The sequence below is a fragment of the Oncorhynchus gorbuscha genome, linkage group LG16 (assembly GCF_021184085.1).
Source record: "Oncorhynchus gorbuscha isolate QuinsamMale2020 ecotype Even-year linkage group LG16, OgorEven_v1.0, whole genome shotgun sequence".
Classification (NCBI taxonomy): Eukaryota; Metazoa; Chordata; class Actinopteri; order Salmoniformes; family Salmonidae; genus Oncorhynchus; species Oncorhynchus gorbuscha.
In genome coordinates this window covers 17,080,919-17,107,366 of record NC_060188.1, presented here as the reverse complement: position 1 = coordinate 17,107,366, position 26,448 = coordinate 17,080,919, and the positions used below count along the sequence as shown (strand labels likewise).

At 44.6% G+C, this 26,448-nt stretch overlaps 1 protein-coding gene across 1 annotated transcript in view; it reads left to right on the top strand.

The window, feature by feature from the left end:
• LOC123998656 (netrin-1-like) overlaps positions 1–11,323 on the top strand; it is a 50,885-nt gene extending 39,562 nt beyond the window's left edge. The window contains exons 4-7 of the mRNA XM_046303732.1: positions 554–703; positions 1,849–1,902; positions 5,129–5,203; positions 10,604–11,323. Coding sequence (XP_046159688.1) covers positions 554–703; positions 1,849–1,902; positions 5,129–5,203; positions 10,604–10,923 — 599 coding nt within the window. The 3' untranslated portion in view covers positions 10,924–11,323. The remainder of the gene's footprint in view (positions 1–553; positions 704–1,848; positions 1,903–5,128; positions 5,204–10,603) is intronic.
• The last annotated feature ends 15,125 nt before the right edge of the window (positions 11,324–26,448 follow it).

Here is a 26,448-nt window from a genome sequence, read left to right as displayed (position 1 = left end):
GTCACACACGGCTTAAACACACACATGGCTCATACGCACGGCTCACACTCACACACACACACACACACACACACACACACACACACACACACACACACACACACACACACACACACACACACACACACACACACACACACACACACACACACACACACACACACACACACACACACACACACACACACACACACACACACACACACACACACACACAGGTGTAGTCTCAAAGTGCTAACAGATATTATTTGATCATGTAATATACTGTTCCTCAATACTCATGCCTGATGGCAAGGCCTATAATCATTAAGGAAAAAGGGAGTAATTGTAATTTGTTTGAGGTCCCAGTTCCCATCTGTGGTGGCCTGTGAGTCACTTTGAGCTTGTTCAAAGCTTACTTTGAAGTTCAGAGAGTCAACATTGGAGGAACGAGAGAAACAGGGAATTGAGAAGGATGCCTTACGCCTAATTGGTTTTAAACCAATACTAGTGAAGACCGAACAGATTTCATTTCATCTCATCTCTGTTTTCTCCTGCTCTTTCCTCCTGACAGCGTGTGATTGTCATCCAGTTGGCGCAGCCGGCAAGACCTGCAACCAAACCACCGGCCAGTGTCCCTGCAAGGACGGCGTGACCGGCATCACCTGCAACCGCTGTGCCAAGGGCTACCAGCAGAGCCGCTCTCCTATCGCCCCCTGCATAAGTATGACTTGCCTCAGTACTAAGTGAAATGTCCTCAGACAGACCACACAAGTCAGCCCAACCATAGCCCAGCTAGCAACAACACTGGATAGGAGTAGTCGCTGACAAGTACTCTATCACACCAAAACCCATGCTTGTTATGCAGGAATTCATGGCCTGAGTTCATTTCATTTTGTTATTTCCCCCTGTTCCTTTATTTCTTTGGATAGATATTTACAGTTAGACCAGAGCTTAAGTAAACAGGGCATAATGTCTAAGCTAACATGGCCTTGTGAGTCGCAGCACCGTTAACAGCCCATCTCCCTGTAAATCCACCCAGCCAGTCCAGGGTAATGATGACTGATATGTTTATTGGCAGTATCAGCAGCCCACAGATTCCAGCCTCTCGGCAATAAACGACACCTCCATACACAAGATGGGCTAATGGGTGGCTAGCACCGCCAACACAGCTGGCATGACCAGATAAGATACCTCAGATGGCAGGGACACATAGACATTTACAATTTATACAGCCGTTTCAATTGGTGACATTTCCGATAAAGTTGTATTTGGAAATTCAACAAAGCCATTGTGGAAAAGGAATCAGTGTGCTTGGCCAGGATCCACAGTGTTAAAATCAATCTGTGAACCCACTGGAATAGGATTTCCTTCATTTCGTTGGGAAAGTAACAAATGTAGTGTAAAAAAAGATGGAGGAAATGGGGGTCTTGAAAATTGAGCTGAAAATATTTGGTTTCTCGTATATTTTCGGGCGAATATGTTTTAGGTTTAATAGCTTAATATTACGTTTTTGTTATATCAAACTTCCTGACAACTTCAATTTGAACAAGGCCAGGGGCCCTGGCTCTCTGTGCCTTACGATACAGCCATGAATACAAGAGAGTGATGGGAAATGGGCTATTAATGTGTATTCCAAGCACAATCGCTGTGTTCTAATCAGCAATCAATAACATGACAACCTATTAAGGAATACCTGAGAGTATATCACCAATGCTCTGAGGTTCATTTAAGCCCCAAGGAAGGTGAGCAGGAAATTGAACTGAGACATTCTAACAATTTTGCTCATTTTTTCCACCTATGAAGCTGTCAAACTTGAGTGGTGATGTGAAATGTCATTATGTTTGTGCTGTGGTTTCTCTGTTGCAGAGATTCCAGTTGCATCGCCCACCTCCACCTATACCAGCTCTGAAGAGCCCTTAGGTGAGTTTGTGACACTGCTGAGACGTGGTATCCACAGGGTATGGCAATTACTAAAGCATAACATAACAAATGTATTGTATTTTAGTATGAGCACAATTCATATCATTCCACAGTTTCTATTTTTTAAATGTTTTTCTATTTCTACATCTTATTTTGGTTCAGGGCCACCTTCAACATTGTAGTATTTTAAGGGCCACCTTCAACATTGTAGTATTTTAAGGTTCACCTTCCATAATTGCAGTATTTAAGTGGATGTGTATGTGTCAGGAGATGTTAAATCCAGGTTTTTGGTCAGCTCTCTCTCTCCGGCCTCTCATTCTGTTTTTCCACTCAGCCCCCAGCCCATAATCTGATTGCATGCTTCATTTGCACCAGTTTGTTTTCCAATCATCTCTCGCTGCGCTGAGAGGGAAGAGAACCCTTCCCTTGCTCACTTATTTACAGCCCTATTGTTGAAATGCACAGCTCTGAGTCTGCGTGCTATAGTGCAACACTGATTTGAAGTGACATACCACTGTAACATTTAGCTCATACTTTCAGTCACTGCTCAGTCCAAGCTTGTGGGGTAGATCCCCTGGCATGCGTGTGAGGAGAAAAAGAGAGACCTGGAGCAAAGTATTGGTCTCTAAAACCTGTTGCCTAAGCCAACTTGTTTTTGGTCCAACTTCTACTTAAATGGATACTTGCATGCCAGCAGATACCCATAGACCTACAGTCATTGCTCTAATGCTAGTTAGCAATGGCTCGCGAAACCGCCTCTAACTTACATTTACATTTAAGTCATTTAGCAGACGCTCTTATCCAGAGCGACTTCTTACTAGACACAGAGACATCATTTGACTCTGGGGAAGTAGAAAAAGGGCCTCATTGCCCAAATCCCGCATTATTCCTTTAAATTGCCTTCCATGTAAAACATATAGGTTCTGTCACTTTTGATCATTAACATGGGACTAACAGTGTGGCTCCACATATTTCACTGAGCTGAATGGCCAACCTGCTACATATGCTGGCGACCAGCTGCAATGGGGTTTGGAGTCTTGTCAGGAACCCCGCACAGACACCACCCTCCAAATTAAGAGTGGTGTGGTCCCCAGGGACCCTGGAGAATGATAGTGGCCCCGCTAGAGAGGCCACACAAAGGGGACGTTTGTCCTCCCAGCGGGAACCGGGGCCTTAATGAGAGCTGTGGGTGTGATGGCCAGTCCTGGGATTGTGCTGCTGGGCTAATGGGCAATGCCAGCTATCAAAGGGAGGTACGATGAAGGCCTCCAGGGGCCAGGGGGAGACAAATGGGCCCCCGCCCTAGCCACATTTAAATGGAAATCAGGCGTGGTCGATATGGACTCGTCAAATTAATTTACTTTGGGATTTCCCTTCCCTTTTTCATTTCTACACCCCCCCGAAAGCTGCCAGGCGTTTCACTAGAAATGTTTTCTCCACATACATGCACTTGCTCCCCATCCCCCTGCCTCCACCCCAATCCGCCTTTTTGGGGGGAGTGCGTTTTTTTCTCGCTCCGCTGTTACCCGGGCAACCTCATTCACACAGAGTATAAAGGGAAAGAAAGGGGAGGACTGGACAGAGGGCTGGAAGAAATAATGAAGTTTGTCCATATTCAGGCAAGCTGAAAGGTCCCCTCTCTCCTAACTGCTCCCCCTTCCCCCCTGGCCGACCAGCCCCCCCCATAAAAGAGCATGGGGCTTATTACACTGGGAGGGGGAGCAAAACCAGGAGATGTTCTGGTTCCAATTTGTGTCAGTCAGTGGAAAAGTGGGAACAAACCATTTCCATTTTCAGTTTGGCCTCTCGTCCCAGACCCATCTCCCCATTACAAAAGATGCCTGGCACCCTGACAACACGACGGTCGGCGGACATCGATAAAGCCTCTTGGCACGCCTGCGAGCCCAGGTCAACACAGCCTGGTGTCAAAGGGAGAGCACCAGACCCGAAAGCAATTCATCATAACTATGAGCTCTTCCTGGCCACTGGTTTGTAACAGGCTCCTCTCAGAGGCCACAGAGAGATCGACCACAGAGAGATCAGCCCCGGCCAACGTGAGAGTATTCTCTTTCTCGCCTCAAGTGGATTGGATACTGCTTAGGCCCCTGCTAAGTTTTGTTAGGCTACTAGCTAACTTCCTTCAGTGACCTCATTTTGTGAGTGACCTTCCCAACCCTGAGTGCTGACACAATGGATGCCAGGACTCTGACAGACTAGAGATTCTGTGTGGAGAGGTTGGAGGAAGAGAGTGGGAGTGAGCTGACAATAGGATCTGTGTAAAGGTGTCCGCATGCTTCCCATCCTAAACTTTCCCGAAAAGTTTGTGCATATATACTGAGTGTACAAAACCATAGACTAACCAGGTGAATCCATGTGAAAGCTATGATCCCCTTATTGATGTCACCTGTTAAATCCACTTCAATCAGTTTTTGTGCACTCAGTGTATTATGACATTTTTGTTTGTTTTGGTCTTCGGCAAGGTTTTTTTCCTGGCTGTTCACGCACTCCACATTTTGTCTCGAGGCTATTGCAAGTTTGGTAGCCGAAGTCTACGCCCCTTCGTCGGTCATTGGTCAACAGTAGGGATTCTACAATTAAGTGTTTGTCGACATTCAATGCTAGATGACTCATTTTCATGCACATTTTGTTCACTTGAGAAATACTAAACCAAACAGCTTATTTAGATGTAAAATAGTGTGACTAAGATCACCTCAGCAAAAACGTCAAAATTAATGACAGATTTCTTGAGTTATCTTAGATTAATTATATATTTTATATAATTTTATATATTATATATTTTTAGGAAGTGTATACTGGCTACGGCGCCTCAAGATGGACAAACAGTACTATTGACGCTTTTTCTCATTTTTCAAGCGAAGGTCTTATAAGGGAGTATGTGAGCACACTCATTCTGTTCGCCTACTAGGCGCCAGCCGAACTGAAGCATGCGGAAGCCTTAAACCTCCACCAGCTCCACAGGGACACCATAACAAGAGACAGTGTACCATAAGTACACTAAATTGGCCTGGCAATAGATGTAAGCTTTCAACCCCTTACAGTGGGGGTAGAGTGTAGACCCTTGGATGTACCTAAAAGGCTTTTATTAGATAACATAATTGAGGTCAGTCTGTAAACCATGAGAGAGAGAATATTTAAAATCTAGATGTTTGTGATATGTTGGCTGTGCTTTAACCTAATTCACCCATCATTTCACTCGCTTTCACAGATTGTGATTCTCACTGCAAAGCATCCAAGGGCAAGCTGAAGATCAACATGAAGAAGTACTGCAAGAAAGACTATGGTGAGACGACTGTGCAGGAATTATATGCCCAGGCGTCGGCCAGCGGTCGAGGGTCAGATGTATTTATTAATCACAGGCATGTCCACTCCCAAGCCACTCTTTGTGGCTTATTCACGCTCTCAGGATTAGAGTCATTGCATCAAAGGGAAATGGTCTCGGAACTGAGCCCAGGGGACCCCGCTGATGGACAGGCCAGCCAGTATTAGACTGAGGAGTGCTGCTTTCCTGGAAATAAGACATGATGGAATGATGGAATTCAAAAAATATATGTATTTCAGACAGCTTTAGACTGTGTTTTGACAATGGCGGTGTAAAGCACATTAACAGATGTATCCAGTTTGCTTTGATTAGTTAGCATGGAAAACATATACATATTATTATCTATCATCTGTAAACTAGCCACACAAAACCTATGTCTAACATATTTTAACATCCCTGCTGGGGGCATCCTCACCGCAGGGCCTCTTCTTTTATCACCAAAGATAGAGATCAGTGGCATCAGTGTCTGGGCAGAGAAACAAAGGGATTATTCAACTCTTACCTCTACATCTTGAGCTCATATCAGTTCTTCCACTCCAGCTGAAACTGTCCTCAGAGAGAGGTTGTGGCACGAGCCAGCCCTCCTATTGGTTTGGAGAGCTGCAAAGCTCCGCTCTGCCAGGCTTTAGATGGAACTATTTGGATTTGTTGTCCCACCTTGACGGATGTGTCTGTGTGTGTGTGTGTGTGTGTGTCTTAGGGGAGTTGTACCTCATAAAGAGAGGGCTCTGAGCTTCAGAGGGCCGCAGAACAAGCTCCCACTGAGTCCTCTCACAGTCCTCTCAATTACAGCTAACGGACAATTTCCTCTCCCCTTCCACCTCCCTCTAACCCTGTGGATCTGCTCACTCTGGCCCCTGTCCATGGTCTCGGGCAATCCCTGCTCTCAGCCGCCAGCCTCAGTGGGGTCCAGTTTTATTGCTCCATGGTGAAAGGCTGGTGCACCCTGGGAGCATGAGGCTCTGGCGGGGATCTGGCCATTAGGAATTGTCAGCAAGCCCCATATTAATAAAATTAGCCAAATCACACAACAAATGTACTCTGTCATCAATGACTCCACAGGAGTTCATCTGCATCTGAATCTAAGTGAGTAATATGAAAACATTCAAGCCAAATACAGGTATTTACATAGCTTGCTATTTTAGAAGGGTTTCACAAATGAAATAACTTCTGTAACTTGAAGCTAAAAGGACATTTGAGTTTGATGATGGATGATGCTGGACTTGTGTCATTATATTCTGAATCAGCACCAAAAAACAGCAGCACTAGATCTAAAAATAGAGCAAAAAGAATGAGAAGGGTGGGGGGTAATGTAAGAGAGACAGTAGTAGCAGTAGGGACAGTGCATGGATCATATCATAGGCCTCCTATATAGTGTTTCATTGTGCTGTCCCACTGTGTAGCCTCCATATCTCCATATGGAGAGTGATTCCCTCGCTTCTGAGGGTTTTCCATTCCATTAATCACAGTAGTATTATGGTGCAGATCTCCTATCAGCAGATTCATGTCTGCTAACCACCGTACAAATCTCCCCAACCGCAGCAGCAGCAGCAGCAGCAGCAGCAGCAGCAGCAGCAGCAGCACAAACCCTGAGGCACGTCCAGCACTCTGCCAGCATTTGAGAAGAGATCGTACTCCGTATAGCCAAATACCCTTTATAAAAGACAATGCAAGATCTCTTAGACTCCTGGTATGAGACCTAACTGTACAGTAGGCCTATATCATATTGAATATTTTGGTCACCAATTCCTCTGTAGTTATACCCATTAAGTTGGTGTTAAAATTGTTCAGCCTTTGATTGTTAGAATAGATTTGTTCATACAAGACCGTATCTGCTATAATCAGGGTTTGGGGATAGCTCACCCATATTACAAAATGACATATTGGTTTCCTTACCCTGTAAGCAGTCTATTGACAAGGAATGACGACAGTCCATGCTTTGATGGAGTTTCCCTGGCACTGTTTTCTACTTTCACTGTTCACATGATAATGTTTTAGCATTTGTGGCACAAATCCCATTCAAGTCAACTAAACCAAAGCATGGATTGCTGTGATACCTTGTTAATAGACTGCTTACAGGGTAAGGAAACCAATGTGTCATTTTCTTTATTTGGGTGAACTATCCCTTTAAGACTTCAGTTCAGTGTTCTCTCTAATGAAACACATCCAGCTGCATTGGCCACACTGTTCCCCTTCATAGCTGTCACATGTCCAAAAGCCTCATCATCAATCATAGTTCATCAATCAAACAGAGCGACACATCTGAGACTTTTAACAAAGTTTCAATGCATAAATGGCCAAATGTTCTTCTTTTCTCAATCAATATTGTGCAACACAGAGAGAGACAATAAAGTGAGCTCATTGTTTCAGTTCCCCAGAAAACTGAACAGCCATCAGAATACATATTTTCATTCATTTAATCTTGCTAGTCATCCATGAAAGGAACGGACAAATCTATAAATCACAAGACTGATTCATGAAAAGCAGAAGGTTGGTTTTTCAAGAGTTCATCAAAACAGCTGAGTGCAGATGATTCTCCTTTGGCTGAGCTGGGGCTTTATGAAGAGACCAATCCTCAGGGGGCTTTTCCTCTGCCTCAATCTAATTCATTTCTCAGGGCTGTCCCTGGGCCTTTGTGGGGTTCACAGTGTCTCTGTTCTTTGGGGCAACGACCCCCCTGTGTGAGTGGCGCTGCGGGCCTCCCAGGGTCACGGGAAGAGGCCCCCTGTTTAAACACAGTGGTGCACTCTGCCGGCTCGGAGCATTCCACAGGGCGCAAACAGGTGGTAAATTAGGCTGACGCTGACGGATTGCCACCCCGGAGAGAAAGAAATATGTTGTGTTTATTCATTTTTGTTTTCCATCGTGGCCGTAGCTACGGCGACGGCAGCCACAAAGGGTTATATTCTGGGCTGACACCCCTCCAGCGGGGAGGACAATGAATCAAAGAGCTTTTGCAGACGTTCAGGGCCAGCGGTGAAATGAATGGTCACACAGCCCCGTCACCCGGCGGTCCCTGTTAGCTCACCCTGGGGGCAGCAGGGCCCAGATCAGTCACTCAGCTGATAACCAGATGGGACAGGGGCCTCAGTATTGAAATTAAACACGCTCTAATTTGATTAGAGCCCCCTTGTCGGCGGTGTGCGGGTCAAGACCCAGCACACTACTCAGAGAGGGGACCCAGCGGGAGGCTTGGCTTCCATTGTGATATTAAACCTCTCTCTCTCTCTCTCTCTCTCTCTCTCTCTCTCTCTCTCTCTCTCTCTCTCTCTCTCTCTCTCTCTCTCTCTCTCTCTCTCTCTCTCTCTCTCTCTCCCTCCCTCCCTCCCTCCTCTGTGCTACCCTGCTAAGATGGTCTAAGTAGTACTGATATACCATATTGTCTGCTAACAGAAAAACAGAAGTTTTAGTGTCCTAGATCTCCATTCATGAGCTCAATTCAACACCAGCCCCATGGGCGCTTTGGACTTCATTGGGTGAGGAGCAGGACTGAAGCATTGTGCAGAGGTTTGAGGACTCAGCTGCTTGGTCTTTCCAGCTAACATCCATGATTAGTACTGCATACTTTGGTCCCCTCATGGGCTGGAATCTTAGTCCAGTATAACAGTATTTTACTATCTGCTTAGAGAACTACCAATTTCCTGAGCGGCCCATAGAGTGACAGAGGGTTCTGCATTGGTGTCAGACAGCAGAGAGCTGAGTCTGGTCCATTCACCCCGGGAGCTCGTTAGCCAGTCGGTCAGTAAGAGCGACCCAGAGAGAAGAGGGCTATCTCTGCTGGATTCTCACGCTGCTCTTGGATGGGGCTCTGGGAGCAGAACCCGGATAGCTCATGAGGTCGGAACACATCCCGATTCTTCTGGAAGCCTCTCTGTGGCTGGGAAGATAAATAGTGGCCCACTCCACCCCCCCACACACCCTTTATGTGTTTGGATGAAGGAGTAGGCTCCAGCCCAGAGACACATTGTTAATGAATGGCAGGACTGTGAGAGCGTGCTCTACTCAGCCCAACAGGCCTCCTTTCTTCTGAAATTGTGTACAATTTGCTCACACTAGCAGGGCCCCCCTTCCTGTTCTCTTAGAACGTTCCAGGCTGTTATGGGGGACAATTGATGCGGCTCGCAATAGAGAGCGTTGGCATTCAGAGAGAGAGACAAGGAGAAAAAAAAATACTTCCTGTGCTATTTTCAGCCACCTACGTTTTTCTAACATTAGTCCACACACAAGTGTGTGTGTGTATGTGTGCACTTGTGTGTGTGTGTGTGTGTATTTATTAGTGTGTTTGAAGCATTTCACACCATCCACACACTGTTTCCCAAATTGAGTCAATTCAAACAATTGGGAGAGGAAACTATTCAGGTTGGTTAATTTTCCACCTACTTTAGTCCAATCGTTAATAGCACATTCTCAACTAAACCACTTCACCTCAAGCACAGATTAGCTCCTACCCCAGTGAGTTCAGTTGTTTCCCCCTTGTTGCGATGACTGAGGCGTTTTTGCAATCAGAGTGATGAAGTAATGGTAGATTTATGTGACAGAGGAATCCATACAGGGGAGCTGCTGTAAGGGGGGGCTGTATTTTTGTCTGCTCTAAGGGGACACATTCTTGGGAGAAAGGTTGAATGGCTACCAGGTCCAGGTTGCTCTAGCCCAGGGTTCTTAAGATGTGCAGCGTCCTGCTTAACAGCTGAAAGGCCATTCTATCAAAAGCACAGGAATGGCTTTGCTTCAGAGCTTTTACCTCAAACAGATGTGGTATTTTTTTAGTAAAGGTTGAATGCTGCACTTTCACTGTTGGACTTTCTGAGTTGAACCCAGTATACCAGCCACTTCTTTTTCTCCAGGCTTGTCAGTTGAGGAAAGGAAAGCGTTTCTAAGGATACGTCCACAGCAGTCAAACATTACAGCCAGTCTCAGGGAGGTGCTCATTCAAATGTACTCTAGCGGGCACCCATTGTCTTTACCCTGGGGAGAACTATGGCAACTGTTGCTGTAATACGGAGCATGCTAGCCAACACAACAAGGAGAGGTCAGGGGTCATGGCTGAGGGGAGGGACCAGGGGAACAATCCACACACACTGGGTCAGCAATTCCTGAATCATACTCAAACATTGGAGCAGTTATTAGAGCTTTAGTAAAACAGGACATTTACGGCTGAGGGTTCACCCCCAGGCCAGTCTGGACCCCAGGAACAAAAACCCACAGGCTGATTCCCTGCTTAGTTACCCTATGTGTTATTAGGAGGATCTATGTTTTACTGTACATTAACTTTTAACTGGATCTCTTATACTCGAAAGTTGCTTGCTTTATTGTGACATTTTCTTATTCCCCCTTCACTCCTTCTTCTCATTGGTCATCCAGCTGTCCAAGTGCACGTCCTCAAAGGAGACAAGGCAGGGGAGTGGTGGAAGTTTACCGTGAACATCATCTCCGTCTACAAGCAAGGTGAACAACGCATCCGGCGCGGTGACCAGCTCCTGTGGGTGCGTGCCAAGGACGTGGCCTGCAAGTGCCCCAAGATCAAGCTTGGCAGGAAGTACCTGCTGCTGGGCACGGATGACGACTCCCCCGGGCAGAGTGGCGTGGTGGCGGACAAGGGCAGCCTGCTCATCCCCTGGAAGGACCTGTGGGGCCGGAGACTGAGGAAGTTCCAACAGCGCGACAAGAGGGGCAAGTGTTAAGAGGAGCCAGAGAGGAGAGAAAGAGAGGGGGCTCACCTCGGGTCTGAGGAACACAGGAGGAGGAGAAAGAAAGAGGAAACACCAGAGGGAGAGAGGAAAGAGGGAGAGGTGAAGTGAACAGAGAGAGAGAGAGAGAAAGTGACTGAGTGCTGCTGCTTTGAGTGGAAGCAAAAAGAGAATATTAGTTTTAGAAACATATGTGTGAAGGAGCTTTTTTTACAGTTGTTGTTCTGATTGTCCTTCAAGGTTTGTTTCGTTGTGGAATTGCAGAGTTTGCACCTAATATTTCAGATAAGTTACTTATTTTTGTTTTATTCATGATACCATTATTTTTATATTTCCAGTTCATTTCTACAGAACATCAGAAAAAAATCTACTGTATCACATATCTGTGTTTAAAGAGGCTATAAAGCCTATAAAGAGCCCACAATATATATATATATATATATATATATATATATATATATATATATATATATATATATATATATATATATATATAAACACAGATATATATTGTGTAAAGTTGTTTCTAGCAAGCTGAGGTGGCACGGCATGGCTTAAGGGGAATCTCTCTCATGTTTAATGAGAGGCTCCTGCTTGCCAGGCCTTGTCAAGATAAACTGTGTAAACTGCTAAGAGTGTTAACACGTTAAATTGATCATTTAAACTAGGTTTTACTGTGGTTACAGCGTATACTTGTAAAAATGGGAGAGAAAAAACAAAAACAAGCCAGCTATTGCCAGTTACCTTTCTTCTTTAAGAGCTCCTCATGTGGTTGTTACCTCATTATTACTGCTAACTATGTCATCAAAATGAAAGTGCCATGAAGAAGTTGATCCTCGGATACTAGCATAGGGAAAGAGTCTGTTAAATGATACATTTCCTTGCCATCCTGACAGTGTAGTTGTGACCTCATTATTACTGCTAACTATGTCATCAAAATGAAAGTGCCATGAAGAAGTTGATCCTCGGATACTAGCATAGGAAAAGAGTCTGTTAAATGATACATTTCCTTGCCATCCTGACAGTGTGGTTGTGACCTCAGCAAAATAAAAGTACCAGTAGGCATGATATAATTATATAATATTACTGTATTTAGACAGCACTCTGTTCTCAACTAGAAGAACTAAAATAGACGAGTTGACCGTGCACTTAATGTTTAGTCCTTTAGTATTCAACAGTATTCACAACATATAAGATATGTTCAGTGTTTAATTGCACCTTGCAGGATACAAACTAACATACTGTACGGTTCCAGAGAAATCAAAGAACTGATGTATGTCCATTCATGATTGTTCAAACGAGACCACACATTTCACTGATTATGTGCTGCCTTTGGCCTTTGGTCCTGGAACCTAATGTCCACTGACTCTGTGTCATTGATTGATGCATCTGGCTTGCTATCCTGTTCACGTTTGTTAAAATACGAAGTACTGCTTGAACATCCCACTGAGCATTGACCTGTTTCTGCTGGTAAAGGACTGATCGTGGGGGGGGGGGGGGGGGCATTCTGATGTCTTCAACAGTGAATCACCTCATGTGGTTTGATAAGACCTATCAAAATGAACCTATGTTTTGTTAAAATAATAGATGCATGCTGACTACTTAGCTGACTAAGCTAACCAAATTGTGGATGACAATATGTACAGTATGTATATGCTGTACAAAGATACATGTATTATGTTGTAAAAGAAAACCTGTGGGGTGATGAAATATCACAGGAGTCAAGCTGTGTTATCAACACACTGTGTCGGCATCTGATTCTCACTTCACACCTGGCAGACATTCCATTTTCAAGACGTTACTTGGTACTCAGCAAAAGGGGTGGCCGGCTGTTTAAATGTTATATAGCTGTATAGTATGTTACTATTTTTTGTTAAACATTTACTAGATTTATGTCCATGTTTTATTAACCAGAGTTTTAAATACCATAGGCTTAATAAATGGGTAGACAAATAAATGAAAAAGAGGCAGATTTCTCTTGTTTACAAGTTATGCATACCCAGGAGTGTATTTCAGCAGAGAGAGGCTTATCTACAACCTGTAATAAACAGTCCCAAAAATATTTGGGAAATACATAAACACACATAAATGCAAGCAAATGCACACCTGCTCACACACATACTCACACACTTTTTTAAACATATTTGTATGGACATTTTTATTGCAATCCATTTCAAATGTTCTTGTGCCAGTGCATCCATCTCTGGATCTACACATATCAAAGCTGTCAGTGGGTCCAGTGTGTAAAGTTAGACCAGTTTTCCACACATTTGGAGAATGATACTCAGTCATGACCAGATATCTGCTACAAAAATATATCTGAATGTTGCTTGTGTTCATACTTGGGCTTGTAAATGTTGTTTAGCTTTGTCCATTGCAAAAGTCTGTGTAATGACCTGTAATGCATACTAATATATTATGTTTGTCACAAATGAATATATTTAATGACACATGAAACAATGTGGCTTTTGTTTTTGCCTGTTTTTATTTTTGGTTACTGTTTGCTTTGGATAATAGACGGCTGTAATGAAAAAGTAAAAGTCTGTAGCTATTGAACAGCCTAGTAAATCTGAAATAAAGCTCTGTAAAAGTACTTGTGGACTTTCAACTGTTTCTCATCATCTCATCTGTGTCTCATTGGTAGTTCTGTACTTCAGTGAGTCATTTGGGATTGACATGGGCTAAATGGTGTGGCCCAATAAGACCGCAGTCTGTCATTACCCTATGAAACTGCATCAGCCTTTGTCTGTTTTCCTCCTGCAATAACAGTGAATTGCAGTTGGGAAAATGAAATTAAACTTTAAGAGTGGTGCAGTGGTCTAAGGCACTACAGACCCTGGTTTGAATCCAGGCTGTATCACAACCGGCTGTGATTGGGAGTCCCATAGGGTGGTGCACAATTGGCCCAGCGTCGTCCGGGTTTGGCCGGTGTAGGCTATCATTGTAAACAAGAATTTGTTCTTAATAACTGACTTACCTAGTCAAATAAAGGTTGAAAAATATATATATAATAATAATCTAAACAGCACTAGGTTCCTAGTTAAAGAGGTCATTTCAGTACAGTCAGCACAGAGGGTGACTACAGAAAACAGCAATACTAAGAGTTGTTCATTGAGTAAATGTATTCAACATTTATTAGACATTACCACCAAAGAACTCCAGTCATTTACAACAACACAAAGTAGTTAACTCAGCAATTCCCTCTCATCATTGGTTTTAGATCCCTGAACTCTATAACCTTCACAGACAATAAGTATGTGATATGAAGCTGATTATATCACTAAGCTTTAAGTTCATGCGCAGCACAGATGGAACTGTGGGGTGGAGGCATTGTAGTCATTGGATGACATCTTGAACTTCCTTCTCAACAATGTGTTCATGGCCAAAAGTAGCCTTGCTTTAATCATCATACAAATGACCCATCCCCAATTCAAGTCCTTAGTTCGTTTTTTGTCTGTTATGGGAGTTTGTACCAACACTACAGTAGGATTGATTGGTCATAGGCTAGGCCTCCTCAAGGGAAACACAATCCAAAATACTCCCAAAATACTCCCAAGGATCCAACCAACCGCCCCACCACAACAACTAACATGACTGGCCGACATGGCTGTAAAAAGATCCCAACTAACAAGCCTTACAGATGGAGGAGAGAAAGACAGAGGATGAGGTCACTATGGATGAGTGTAAACTCACAACGCTCATTCAGACACACAAAAGATGTGGTGTGTCTGGAGTTGCACAACAAGCCTCTTGCTCCTTTCTCTATGTGCTGCTATTGGTTTCTATTGGTTTTGCTGGCTGCCAGGATGACTGTTCTTGCTATCCAAACTCCAGGCCTCCTCCACAAAAACACAGTTCTGTCCTGAACACCCAAAACAACTCTCACTTCAGACTAAAAAGTTCAGACCGTTTTATGATGTGCTCTCCCTCTATTCACTGTGTAATAGGGAGGGATGGGAAATGAGGTGAAAGGGGATATGGGTGTGTGTGAGTCTCACTCTCAGTGTGAGAACAGGAGTATCTGGAGCAACACATGGCTCTACTCCAGGATGCAGAGAGAGGGGGCTGTGGAGTGACATTGGGAGGAGGAATGATTTCAGCTCGCATGCAGGCAGTCTCCAGTAGACTGCAGCAGGATGGGATTCCCGTCTTTAGCCCTGTACATTCCATAAACATCCAGCCCAGGGCCAGGCACACTCCTGCCATTGTTTCCCTGTTAACAGGCTGCAGACTCCTCTGAAAACAAAGGCTTCCGCCAGCATGTCTGACAGGGACCGAACTAACAGCATGACAGGACAGGGCTGGACAGTGTCCCTATGCCCCCCACTGGTCTACAACAGCCACTGACAGTAAATGGGGGAGCCTCCCATCACATGACCATCCATGTTTTCAGTTCCGAGTCGATTGTTTTATTCGCTCCTTGCTCCCTGGCTTCACTTTGAAACTTTTGAGGGGCATAGAATTACCATCTGCTTCCCTTTTCTCTGTTACTGTGGAGACAGTGATGTCTGATGGTAAAATGAAAACAAGGTTCTAAATGAAGCAAAGGACCCCTCCACCTGCTATTAGTAGAAGGTAGTAGAAATAAGGTCTGAGCACATCGCTGTTGAACTTTTCACATCATATCCAGGAATAGATTCCCACCCCCAGTACCACTTCACTGTTATGATTAACTACCACACAACTCTGACTCACATACACACTCCAGCCTCCCACCTACACCACCCAACACCATTGCACACCGTTCGGAGGCTGTTTGAGATGCAAACCATCGACGGGAATGCTATGGGGTTGTGTGGATGGTGAAGGGCTGAGGGGAGGTCTGAGGCTTGGAGAGTGGATTAGCCTGGAGAGAAGAGGTGCCGTGAGAAACTCTCAGACCCAATACAACCATGGCCCTCAGCAGGCATTAGTGCCTCCAGCGCCACCTCCAGCGCCACCATGGTTAATCTAAAGCTCTTCCTTTCTCCCCCTCTGCTCCACTCCTCTCTTGAGGGGAAGTGACTCTGTGAGGGGAAGTGACTTCATTTAACTTTTTAGAAGAGTGCCTCCACATCTTCTTTGAGAGAAAGCTTTAGGCTGCGTTTAAATCACGTAGAACCAGAGCCATGGTGTTCTGATCCACTTCTCTCTGAAAAGTAGATGCAATCAGTGCCTTTGTTTCTGGAAACCCACTAACCTTTGTAGCACCAAACGGTGATGTAGTCAGTCAAGATGCTCTCAATGGTGTAGCTGTATAACTTTTTGAGGATCTGAGGGCACATGAAAAATATTTTCAACCTCCTGACGGGGAAGAAGCGTTGTCGTGCCTTCTTCACAACTGTGTTGATGTGTGTGGACCAATGTTCGCTCAAAAAAATGTCATCATCTGAGGAAATTCCAGGTCTGCTGAGTGCAAACTTGAATGTTGTGGAAATTCTGTGCAACTTCTAGCGCACATTTATTGTGAGCACTGAGGCTGTACCTGATTAAAGTTACAGTTATAACATTGGCCAAGTAGGCTACTATGGCTATTTGATCATAATGTAGGCCTATCAGAGTGGCCTACCATCAAAAACAATGGAGAAAATGCATCCCATAATATATTTATTATTTATTTATTTGACCCCCTTTTTCGTGGTATCCAATTGTTAGTAGCTACTATCTTGTCTCATCGCTACAACTCCCGTACGGGCTCGGGAGAGACGAAGGTCGAAAGTCATACGTCCTCCAATACACAACCCAACCAAGCCGCACTGCTTCTTAACACAGCGCGCATCCAACCCGGAAGACAGCCGCACCAATGTGTCTTAGGAAACACCGTGCACCTGGCGACCTTGGTTAGCGTTCACTGTGCTCGGCCCGCCACAGGAGTCGCTGGTGCGCGATGAGACAAGGATATCCCTACCGGCCAAACCCTGCCTAACCCGGACGACGCTAGGCCAATTGTGCGTCGCCTGCAGTGCAGCCCTTAACCACTGCGCCACCCGGAAGGACCCATCCCGAATATTTTAACATGGAAATAGCTGTTCTATCATTCAGCCTACTGTAGTGTGGTGTGTTGTGTGGTGTGTGGTGTTCAATGTAGGCCTACATTCCGTGAGACTTTTGCAAAAAAGTTGTAGGGCTTGACATTAACCTGTTTATCCACTTGTCCTTCTGACAAGGAGGTGACTGAAAATGTTTTGTTTGATACAAAGTAACGTTCATTGTTATTCCCATACCATTATTACAGAGAATCAGACAAATTATGCTATTATGTTTCAAAATACAACACTGCCCCTTTAAGACAGAAAAAAAAATATTTACCTGACTGGTTTTTCAAAGATGGCTAGAAATGCACATGCTTTGTGCTCTTTTTGGAAGCAACCACTCCCCATTGCTGACTATAAATTAGCTATAACTCACTTAGCAAATAATATGAACAAATGAGCACAAATGGCTACATGTAGCTCTCGCCTTGATTTCAAAACAAGCACATCTACTCGCGACCGCTCATTCTGTAAACGGTCCAGTTCAAAATTAATGGCACAGATCAATATATGGCAATGTTCTATTTGCATATAGGGATACCGCAGCTGGTTGGTTATGACGCACCGGTCTGTGGAGTAGGAGTTGTGCTTGTCAATGCAATAGAATCCTACTCTGGTGCATTATGCCTACAAGAACATCTCTTTCATAGTTAGTTTTGCATACTAAGTCTTGCATAGTTTGTTTTGTTTCGGTATGTATTGGTATGCATTGAAAGTGGCTAATATTGGCAATTCCCACAGTAGAGGGAAAGTTTATAGTATTAACTAAAGGGGAAAACTAGAAAGTTGAGAGAAGAATCTCATGCTTCTCTGCATGGGCTGGTATTTCTTCTGCCCGGCAGTCCCAGGGGACCTGCACACCCACGCACAGCTTAGAGGGAACATTGGTGTGGACCATGTTCATCCTTTAGTGACGTGGACACAGAGGAACTCGAAGCTCTTAACCTGCTCCACTACAAACCGGTCGATGTGGATGAGGGCATGCTCAGCCATCCCTTTTCTGTAGTCCACGATCAGCTCCGTTGTCTTGCTGACTTTGAGGGAAAGGATGTTGTCCTGGTGCCACACTGCCAGGTCACTGAAATCCTGGGATGACGGCCTTGATGTGAGTCATGACCAGCCTTTCAAATAATTTAATGGCTACAGATAGTCATACGTAGAATGTATGCACACATGACTGTAAGTCGCTTTGGATAAAAGCGTCTGCTAAATGGCATATATTATTATTATTATTATTATTATTATGATAGTCATTTAGACAGGTTACCTTGGCATTCAGGGACTATGGTGGTCTGGTTGAAACATATAGGTATTAAAGACGTTGTCAGGGAGAGGTTGAAAATGTCAGTCAAGACATTTTCCAGCTGATCAGCGCATGCTCTAAGTATGCGTTCCTGCAGCCTTGTGAATGTTAACCTGTTTAAAGGTCTTACTCACATCTGCTACGGAGAGCGAAATCACACAGTCGTCCGGAACAGCTGGTACCACTCATGCATGGTTCAGTGTTGCTTCCCTCGAAGTGAGCATATAAGGCATTTAGCTCATCTGGTAGGCTTGCATCAATGGCTGGGTTTCCCTTTGTTGTCCGTGATAGTTTGCAAGCCCTGCCACATCCAATGAGCGCTAGAGCAGGCGTAGTAGGATTCGATCTTAGTCCTGTAGTGATGCTTTGCCTGTTTGATGGCTCATCAGAGGTCGTAGCAGGATTAGTGTTCTTGCCTATAATCCATGTCTTCTATTTGGGATATGTACTTATTAATGAATCCTGTGACTGATGTGGTAAACTCCTCAATGTTATCGGATGGAAACATATTCCAGTCTGTGTGCTAGAGAAACATTCCTGTAGCTTAGAATTCTCTTCATCGGACCACTTCCGTATTTTGCGCATCGTTGGTACTTTCTGTTAAACTATTTACTTGTAAGCAGAAATCAGGAGGATATACACTGCTCAAAAAATAAAGGGAACACTTAAACAACACAATGTAACTCCAAGTCAATCACACTTCTGTGAAATCAAACTGTCCACTTAGGAAGCAACACTGATTGACAATAAATGTCACATGCTGTTGTGCAAATGGAATAGACAACAGGTGGAAATTATGGGCAATTAGCAAGACACCCCCAATAAAGAAGTGGTTCTGCAGGTGGTGACCACAGACCACTTCTCAGTTCCTATGCTTCCTGGCTGATGTTTTGGTCACTTTTGAATGCTGGCGGTGCTTTCACTCTAGTGGTAGCATGAGACGGAGTCTACAACCCACACAAGTGGCTCAGGTAGTGCAGCTCATCCAGGATGGCACATCAATGCGAGCTGTGGCAAGAAGGTTTGCTGCGTCTGTCAGCATAGTGTCCAGAGCATGGAGGCGCTACCAGGAGACAGGCCAGTACATCAGGAGACATGGAGGAGGCCGTAGGAGGGCAACAACCCAGCAGCAGGACCGCTTCCTCCGCCGTTGTACAAGGAGGAGCAGGAGGAGCACTGCCAGAGCCCTGCAAAATGACCTCCAGCAGGCCACAAATGTGCAGACTCCATGAAGGTGGTATGAGGGCCCGACATCCACAGGTGGGGGTTGTGCTTACAGCCAAACACCATGCAGGATGTTTGGCATTTGCCAGAGAACACCAAGATTGGCAAATTTGCCACTGGCGCCCTGTGCTCTTCACAGATGAAAGCAGGTTCACACTGAGCACACGTGACAGAGTCTGGAGACGCTGTGGAGAACGTTCTGCTGCCTGCAACATCCTCCAGCATGACCGGTTTGCCGGTGGGTCAGTCATGGTGTGGGGTGGCATTTCTTTGGGGGGCTGCACAGCCCTCCATGTGCTCGCCAGAGGTAGCCAGACTGCCATTAGGTATCGAGATGAGATCCTCAGACCCCTTGTGAGACCATATGCTGGTGTGGTTGACCCTGGGTTCCTCCTAATGCAAGACAATGCTAGACCTCATGTGGCTGGAGTGTGTCAGCAGTTCCTGCAAGAGGAAGGCATTGATGCTATGGACTGGCCCGCCTTTTCCCCAGACCTGAATCCAATTGAGCACATCTGGGACATCATGTCTCGCTCCATCCACCAACGCCACGTTGCACCACAGACTGTCCAGGAGTTGGCGGATGCTTTAGTCCAGGTCTGGGAGGAGATCCCTCAGGAGACCATCCGTCACCTCATCAGGAACATGCCCAGGCGTTGTAGGGAGGTCATACAGGCACGTGGAGGCCACACACACTACTGAGACTCATTTAGACTTGTTTTAAGGACATTACATCAAAGTTGGATCAGCCTGTAGTGTGGTTTTCCACTTTAATTTTGAGTGTGACTCCAAATCCAGACCTCCATGGGTTGATAAATTTGATTTCCATTGATAATGTTTGTGTAATTTTGTTGTCAGCACATTCAACTATGTAAAGAAAAAAGTATTTAATAAGAATATTTCATTCATTCAGATCTAGGATGTGTTATTTTAGTGTTCCCTTTATTTTTGAGCAGTGTATATGGTCAGATTTACCAAAGGCAGGGTGAGGAAAAGCCTTTTATGTGTCTCTGTGTGTGGAGTAAAGGTGATCAAGAGTTGTGTCGCCCCTAGTAGCACAGGTGACATGCTGGTAAAAATGAGGTAAAACGATTTCAGTTGTCATTAAAATCACCGGCCACAAAACGTGCCGCCTCTGGATGTGCATTTTCTTGTTTGCTTATGGCTCTATACAGCTCATTGAGTGCAATCTTAGTGCAGGCATTGGTTTGTGCTATTAAATAGACAGCTACGAAAAATATAAATAGTGTGGTAAATAGTATGGTCTGCAACTTATCATGCGCTATTCTAATTCACACAAGCAAAAATTCAAGACTTCCTTAACATTAGAGATCTCGCAGCAGCTGCTGTTAACAAAGGAACACAACCCTCCTCCTAGCCTTACCCGGAGCTTCCGTCCTGTTTAGACGACGCATGGAAAAACCCGCAAGATATATATTACCCATGTCCTTATTCAGCCAAGACTCAGAGAAACATATGATATTATAGTTCTTAATATATAATAATAATATATGCCATTTAGCAGACGCTTTTATCCAAAGCGACTTACAGTCATGTGTGCAGTCCTGTTGTATGTGACCAATTGTATTGGTCACATACAATATTAGGACATCAATATTAGGATGAGAACACTCCATACACCGGAGTTTGTTCTCCAGTGACTGTACATTTGTGAACAGAACAGAGGCTAATGGCGATCAATTTGTTTGGCGACGTAATCTCGTCAGGAGGCCTCTTTTTCTCCGCCACTTCCTCCTTCGAGTCCCGGGGATTAGTACCTGGTAAGCAGAATGTTTAGAGCTGCCGACTCATTGAAGTAGAAATCTTCATCCAAATCAAGGTTAGTGACCGCTGTGCAGATGTCCAGAAGCCGTTTTGGTCATAGGAAAGGATGGCAGAGAAAGTTAAGATCACCATAAAAAACAAAATAGTTGGAATTGGTCGGGAATGTAAAACGGCTTCTATCCACTGTTACGCCATCACAAATACATTACTGTTTTAATTTTACGCAAATGTTTTATAGATAGCAACTCACAGACATAAAATAAGACTGGCTAGTCTTGTCTCCTTGAATGAACTTCTGCACACCAGGTCACACACACATACAGTAACATGGTTAAGATGCTGCGACACACAGTGCCCAGGCCTCCAATTCTACAATACAGTAATACGAGTCTATTCATCAGTCAATAGTTTACAAATAATACACAAACACAACCTTTCTGCTTTCTATTTTCCAGGCCCTCTTCCATCCCTCAATCGTTCACACCCTTCATTCACAGTGAGGCTTAAGCATGGGAGAATGGGACTCCATGAAACAGAGAACGAAGAACCTAATGGAGTCTAAATCGAGGGAGGCCTCAAAGAAGCACTTGATGTCATCCCTCACACACACAAACACACGCACACACACATAGCCTCTTGGATTCCAAACGTGTTACACCCTCAGCAATTGACACTAACACCCTCAGACCCCCCTTCACTCACTTAATCACTCTCTCCCCCATCTCCCTCTCTATTTCTCTCTTTCTTCCAACGCCTATGGTTCAAAAGCTGTATTTCTGGCTTACTAGATTGGAGCACAAAGGCTTTTCTTATGCATCTTGGAGAAGCCCCACTAGAGGCCTACATTCCTGCCTGGGTACCCAAGAGCACATAGAGAGGGTTGGTTTTCTTTCTTCTCATGACCATTTCCATACAGGATTAAGCCACTTGGCTTTTGGACGGTGCATACTATATTTTTCAGCCACCCCCTCACCATTCTCAGAGGCCTGAGGTGAATTATGGGTAAGACAATCAGCTCATAAACTAGCTAATTTAATGTCTATTCACACACACTGTCAGGGCCAAAGTAGGTATGAGTGGAATAACATCTCAATGGTAGTGAAAGGATCTGCTCAACTAGGAAAGCCTTTCAGCTGCCTCACAGTAAACCGCTGTTCTCATCTTCCACTGTTTTAATAGACTATCCAAAAAGAGACCAAACAAAGCTAGGAAGAAATTATCAACATTTTTTTGCCACTATTTCAGACACCTGATTGATATGAACATTTCATTCAGACTTTTCTACGCTTTTCTGCTATGAGCATTCAGAAATAAAACAGAATAGGGTCAGAAAATGGTGGGTGAAATTGGAATGTTCCCGGCCCAGAATCCCCCTCTTTCCCCCTCTCTTCATCAGAATACATTAATATCCGCAAGTGTTGGCTCAGGCAAAAAATACTCATGGACTAAACAAAGTGCACAGTGACTTTGGGGTCTGGGATCTTCAAATAAACCCTCACTTGGTGTCATGGGGACCAGGAAGTGGAATTAACTGCTATATTAGCTGACCTTCATCTTGTTGTTTCTCCAGACCTGCCTGGCTGGGCCCCATGGTGGCCTGTAACCACGGTCTCCAGGCCCAACAATGTGGGCATTTCCCTCAGCAAAACACAGGCCTGGGGTTTACTGAGCAAACAAGCCGAGCTCTGCCAAATACACTCGCTCCCACATTTCACAATCACTTTTTCCCCTTGCCTTTTTCCCCCTTTGCTGTTGCACCACCGAGGAGCCAAAAGAAACCACTGTACAACTCTGGGTATATATGGTGTGAAAGGCCTGAAGATGATAGTGAAGTTGATTCAAGGCATACATTTAGTGAGAGCGAGGTAGACAACCTTATATTCTCAGGGTGACTTGGTATGCTCAGCACTTCTAGCATGCTTGTAAGCCTCCAAACGTGCTGCCCTACGATTTCCATAAAGTAAATGTGCCACAAAGATATTGTTGAGCCACTGCTGAACATATCCATCTCAGCATCTGGAAAGATGGTCTGTGTAGAGAATTAACTTGTACACATTGAATCACTATGCAATGAAAATGTTAGAAACTGAACCAAGAAAACTCTTACCATGCTGCAGTATGTTTAGGGGCATGGGTCTGGTTTTGCCATTACTCTCTGCCTGTAGTTCTTTCCTGCTAAAAGCACAGTCAAAGCAAACTGCTCATAGGATGCTAATAAATCAGGCCTTTTGGTTGTCGGATTAATACAGGACGACATCAAACAGTCACAAAGGAACATAACTGTACCTGCAGAACCGATGGAGAACTAGGAAATCTCCTAGTAATCTCCTAGTCTCCTTTACTTCTTGACTGCCTCATGGTCCCTGTAACTTATTGAGCATCAGGTACTGCATTAATTCTTCATGTAAGAGAAAGATTTATTTTAGAAATAGAGTAAAGAGTGCAGAGCTCTGTGGTGACGGTAGGCCATAACCCTTTTAGCTGAAGAGTTAGCTTGGTGACAAATCAGCAGTCAGGATCAAAGAGGAACAGAGGAACAGACACCTCCACTTTGGACACCAGCTCTAATGCAGCTACTCCAAGAACACGGGGTGATGTTCCAATACAAGTTCAACATCGGCATCAAAGCAGCACTGACATCAAATTCCAAACATCAATACAACATCAAAAACACCTCTGATGGCAATCTTCCAGGTGGTCAGAGAAGGAAGGCTTGGGTCAGACAGGAGGCTTAGCCACGGGAAGGCCAATTCCAGCCCCCTGCCCTTACTGAGTGCACAACGAACACGTGTCTGACAAATGACCTTAGACTACCAGGACATCAGAAACTTTGATCTGCCTGGTTGCAAAACGAAACAACTGTCACGCTGTATAATGATAGGAGACAGGCGCAGGAATACATACGTTTTTTTTATTTCTCCACCCAAAATAAAGTACATCATGACAACGACGGGGACGAAGCCCAAAACAAACACGTGTGTGTGTATATATATATATATATTTAAAACAGGGTTTCAACCCAAACAATAGAGCGAGGTGTAAATCTCTAAATAATACACCGGACGAGACCCGTAATAACACACGTAGCTCGAAAGCCGATACAACAGCGCACAGGTACCAACGGACATGGTACAATAATCGACAAAGACAATGGGGAACAGAGGGCACATGTATACACATACTAATCAGGGGGAATAGGAACCAGGTGTGCGTAATGAGACAAGACAGTCCGGGGTTTGTGGTAAATGAATCCAGTTCAGTGACTCCTAGAAGACCGGTGACTTAGACCTCTGGAGCTGGTGAACGGAATGAGCAGCAGGACCGGGGGTTGCGTGACAGCAACAACTTGTTTTAAATAGGCTATGTCACACTTACAGGCACCATAGTTTCTCCCCGTGGGTATATAATGTTAAAACATCGCAGAATATGGATGGTTGACGCACATCACAGTAGCTGGACAAAGACCCAATATAAATAGAAAGGGAGAATGTCCACTCAACGTTATACTGCTCCCAAATAGGCCTATGTTTTATTAACATAATCGAACCATTTTGCAGATCAGATCGCATTCACACATCTCCAGAAGCCCGCCACGGATATTGTCACCATAATACTAGGAGGGTGAATAAAATGTAATGATATCATAAAATCGCTAGTTTAAAAAAGACACGCATTGCTGTTGAACCAGCCTTCTTTAGGGGACGTCTTGAGTTTTGAACGTATGAAACGGAAAACAAGGTATTTTTTACAGGTTACAGATAAACTCTTAATATCGGTATTCACCAATGTAACCTTTATTTAACTAGGCAAGTCAATTTAAGAACAAATGCTTATTTACAATGACAGCCTACCGGTTCTTGGGTTAACTGCCTTGTTCAGAACACAGAATTTCATCTAGTCAGCTCTGGGATTTGGTGTGGCCACCAGCAGCATTAAGTACTGCAGTGCATCTCTTCCTCATGGACTGCAGTCGATTTGCCAGTTCTTGCTGTGAGATGTTACCCAACTCTTCCACCAAGGCACCTGCAAGTTCCCGGACATTTCTGGGGGAATGGCAAAACCACGACTCGTCAGTGATGAGCACTTTTTGCCAGTCTTGTCTGGTCCAGTGACGATGGGTTTGTGCCCATAGGTGGCGTTGTTGTCGGTGATGTCTGTTGAGGACCTGCCTTAAAACAGGCCTACAAGCCCTCAGTCCAGCCTTTCTCGGACCTATTGCGGACAGTCTGAGCACTGATGGAGGGATTGTGCGTTCCTGGTGTAACTCGGGCAGTTATTTCCATCCTGTACCTGTCTCGCAGGTGTGATGTTCGGATGTACCGATCCTGTGCAGGTGTTGCTACACGTGGTCTGCCACTGCGAGATCAATCAGCTGTCTGTCCTGTCTCCCTGTAGTGCTGTCTTAGGCGTCTCACAGTACGGACATTGCAATTTATTGCCCTGGCCATATCTGCAGTCCTCATGCCTCCTTGCATGAGGCACGTTCACGCAGATGAGCAGGGACCCTGAGCATCTTTCTTTTGGTGTTTTTCAGAGTCGGTAGAAAGGCCTCTTTAGTGTCCTAAGTTTTCATAACTGTGACCTTAATTGTCTACCTTCTATAAGCTGTTAGTGTCTTAACGACCATTCCACAGGTGCATGTTCATTAATTGTTTATGGTTCATTGAACAAGCATGGGAAACCGTGTTTAAACCCTTTACAATGAAGATCTGTGAAGTTATTGAGATTTTTACGATATATCTTTCAAAAGCAGAGTCCTGAAAAAGGGACATTTCTTGTTTTGCTGAGTTTACAATAGTAAAAGGTTATGGAATCCTTACAAATGGCTCAAATGCCTATTGCCTTGCTCCAATGATCGCCAGCATCCCATTTCATGCAGGGAATGGCCTGTGGTACCAGCTGTGGTCGGGGCAGTCCCTGTCATTACAATGCTATGGGAGGGTCAGGAAACCAACACAATGATTCCTGGTCCCACCCAGTGCTGGACATGTCATGTTTGAGATGCCTGACAGAGAGCGGGATGTAGACTGATGGCTCCCATCTGGACACAGCTCCTTCTTTCCATTGTGATGGAGGACAGAGTGTGATTAACATGCCTGGAAAATAGCTGCCTTTGTCGGCCCAAAGATACCAGCCCGTCCATTCTCGTGAAAGACCACAGTTCTGAAACCCTTTCAGTTCAATGGTTCTGCATGG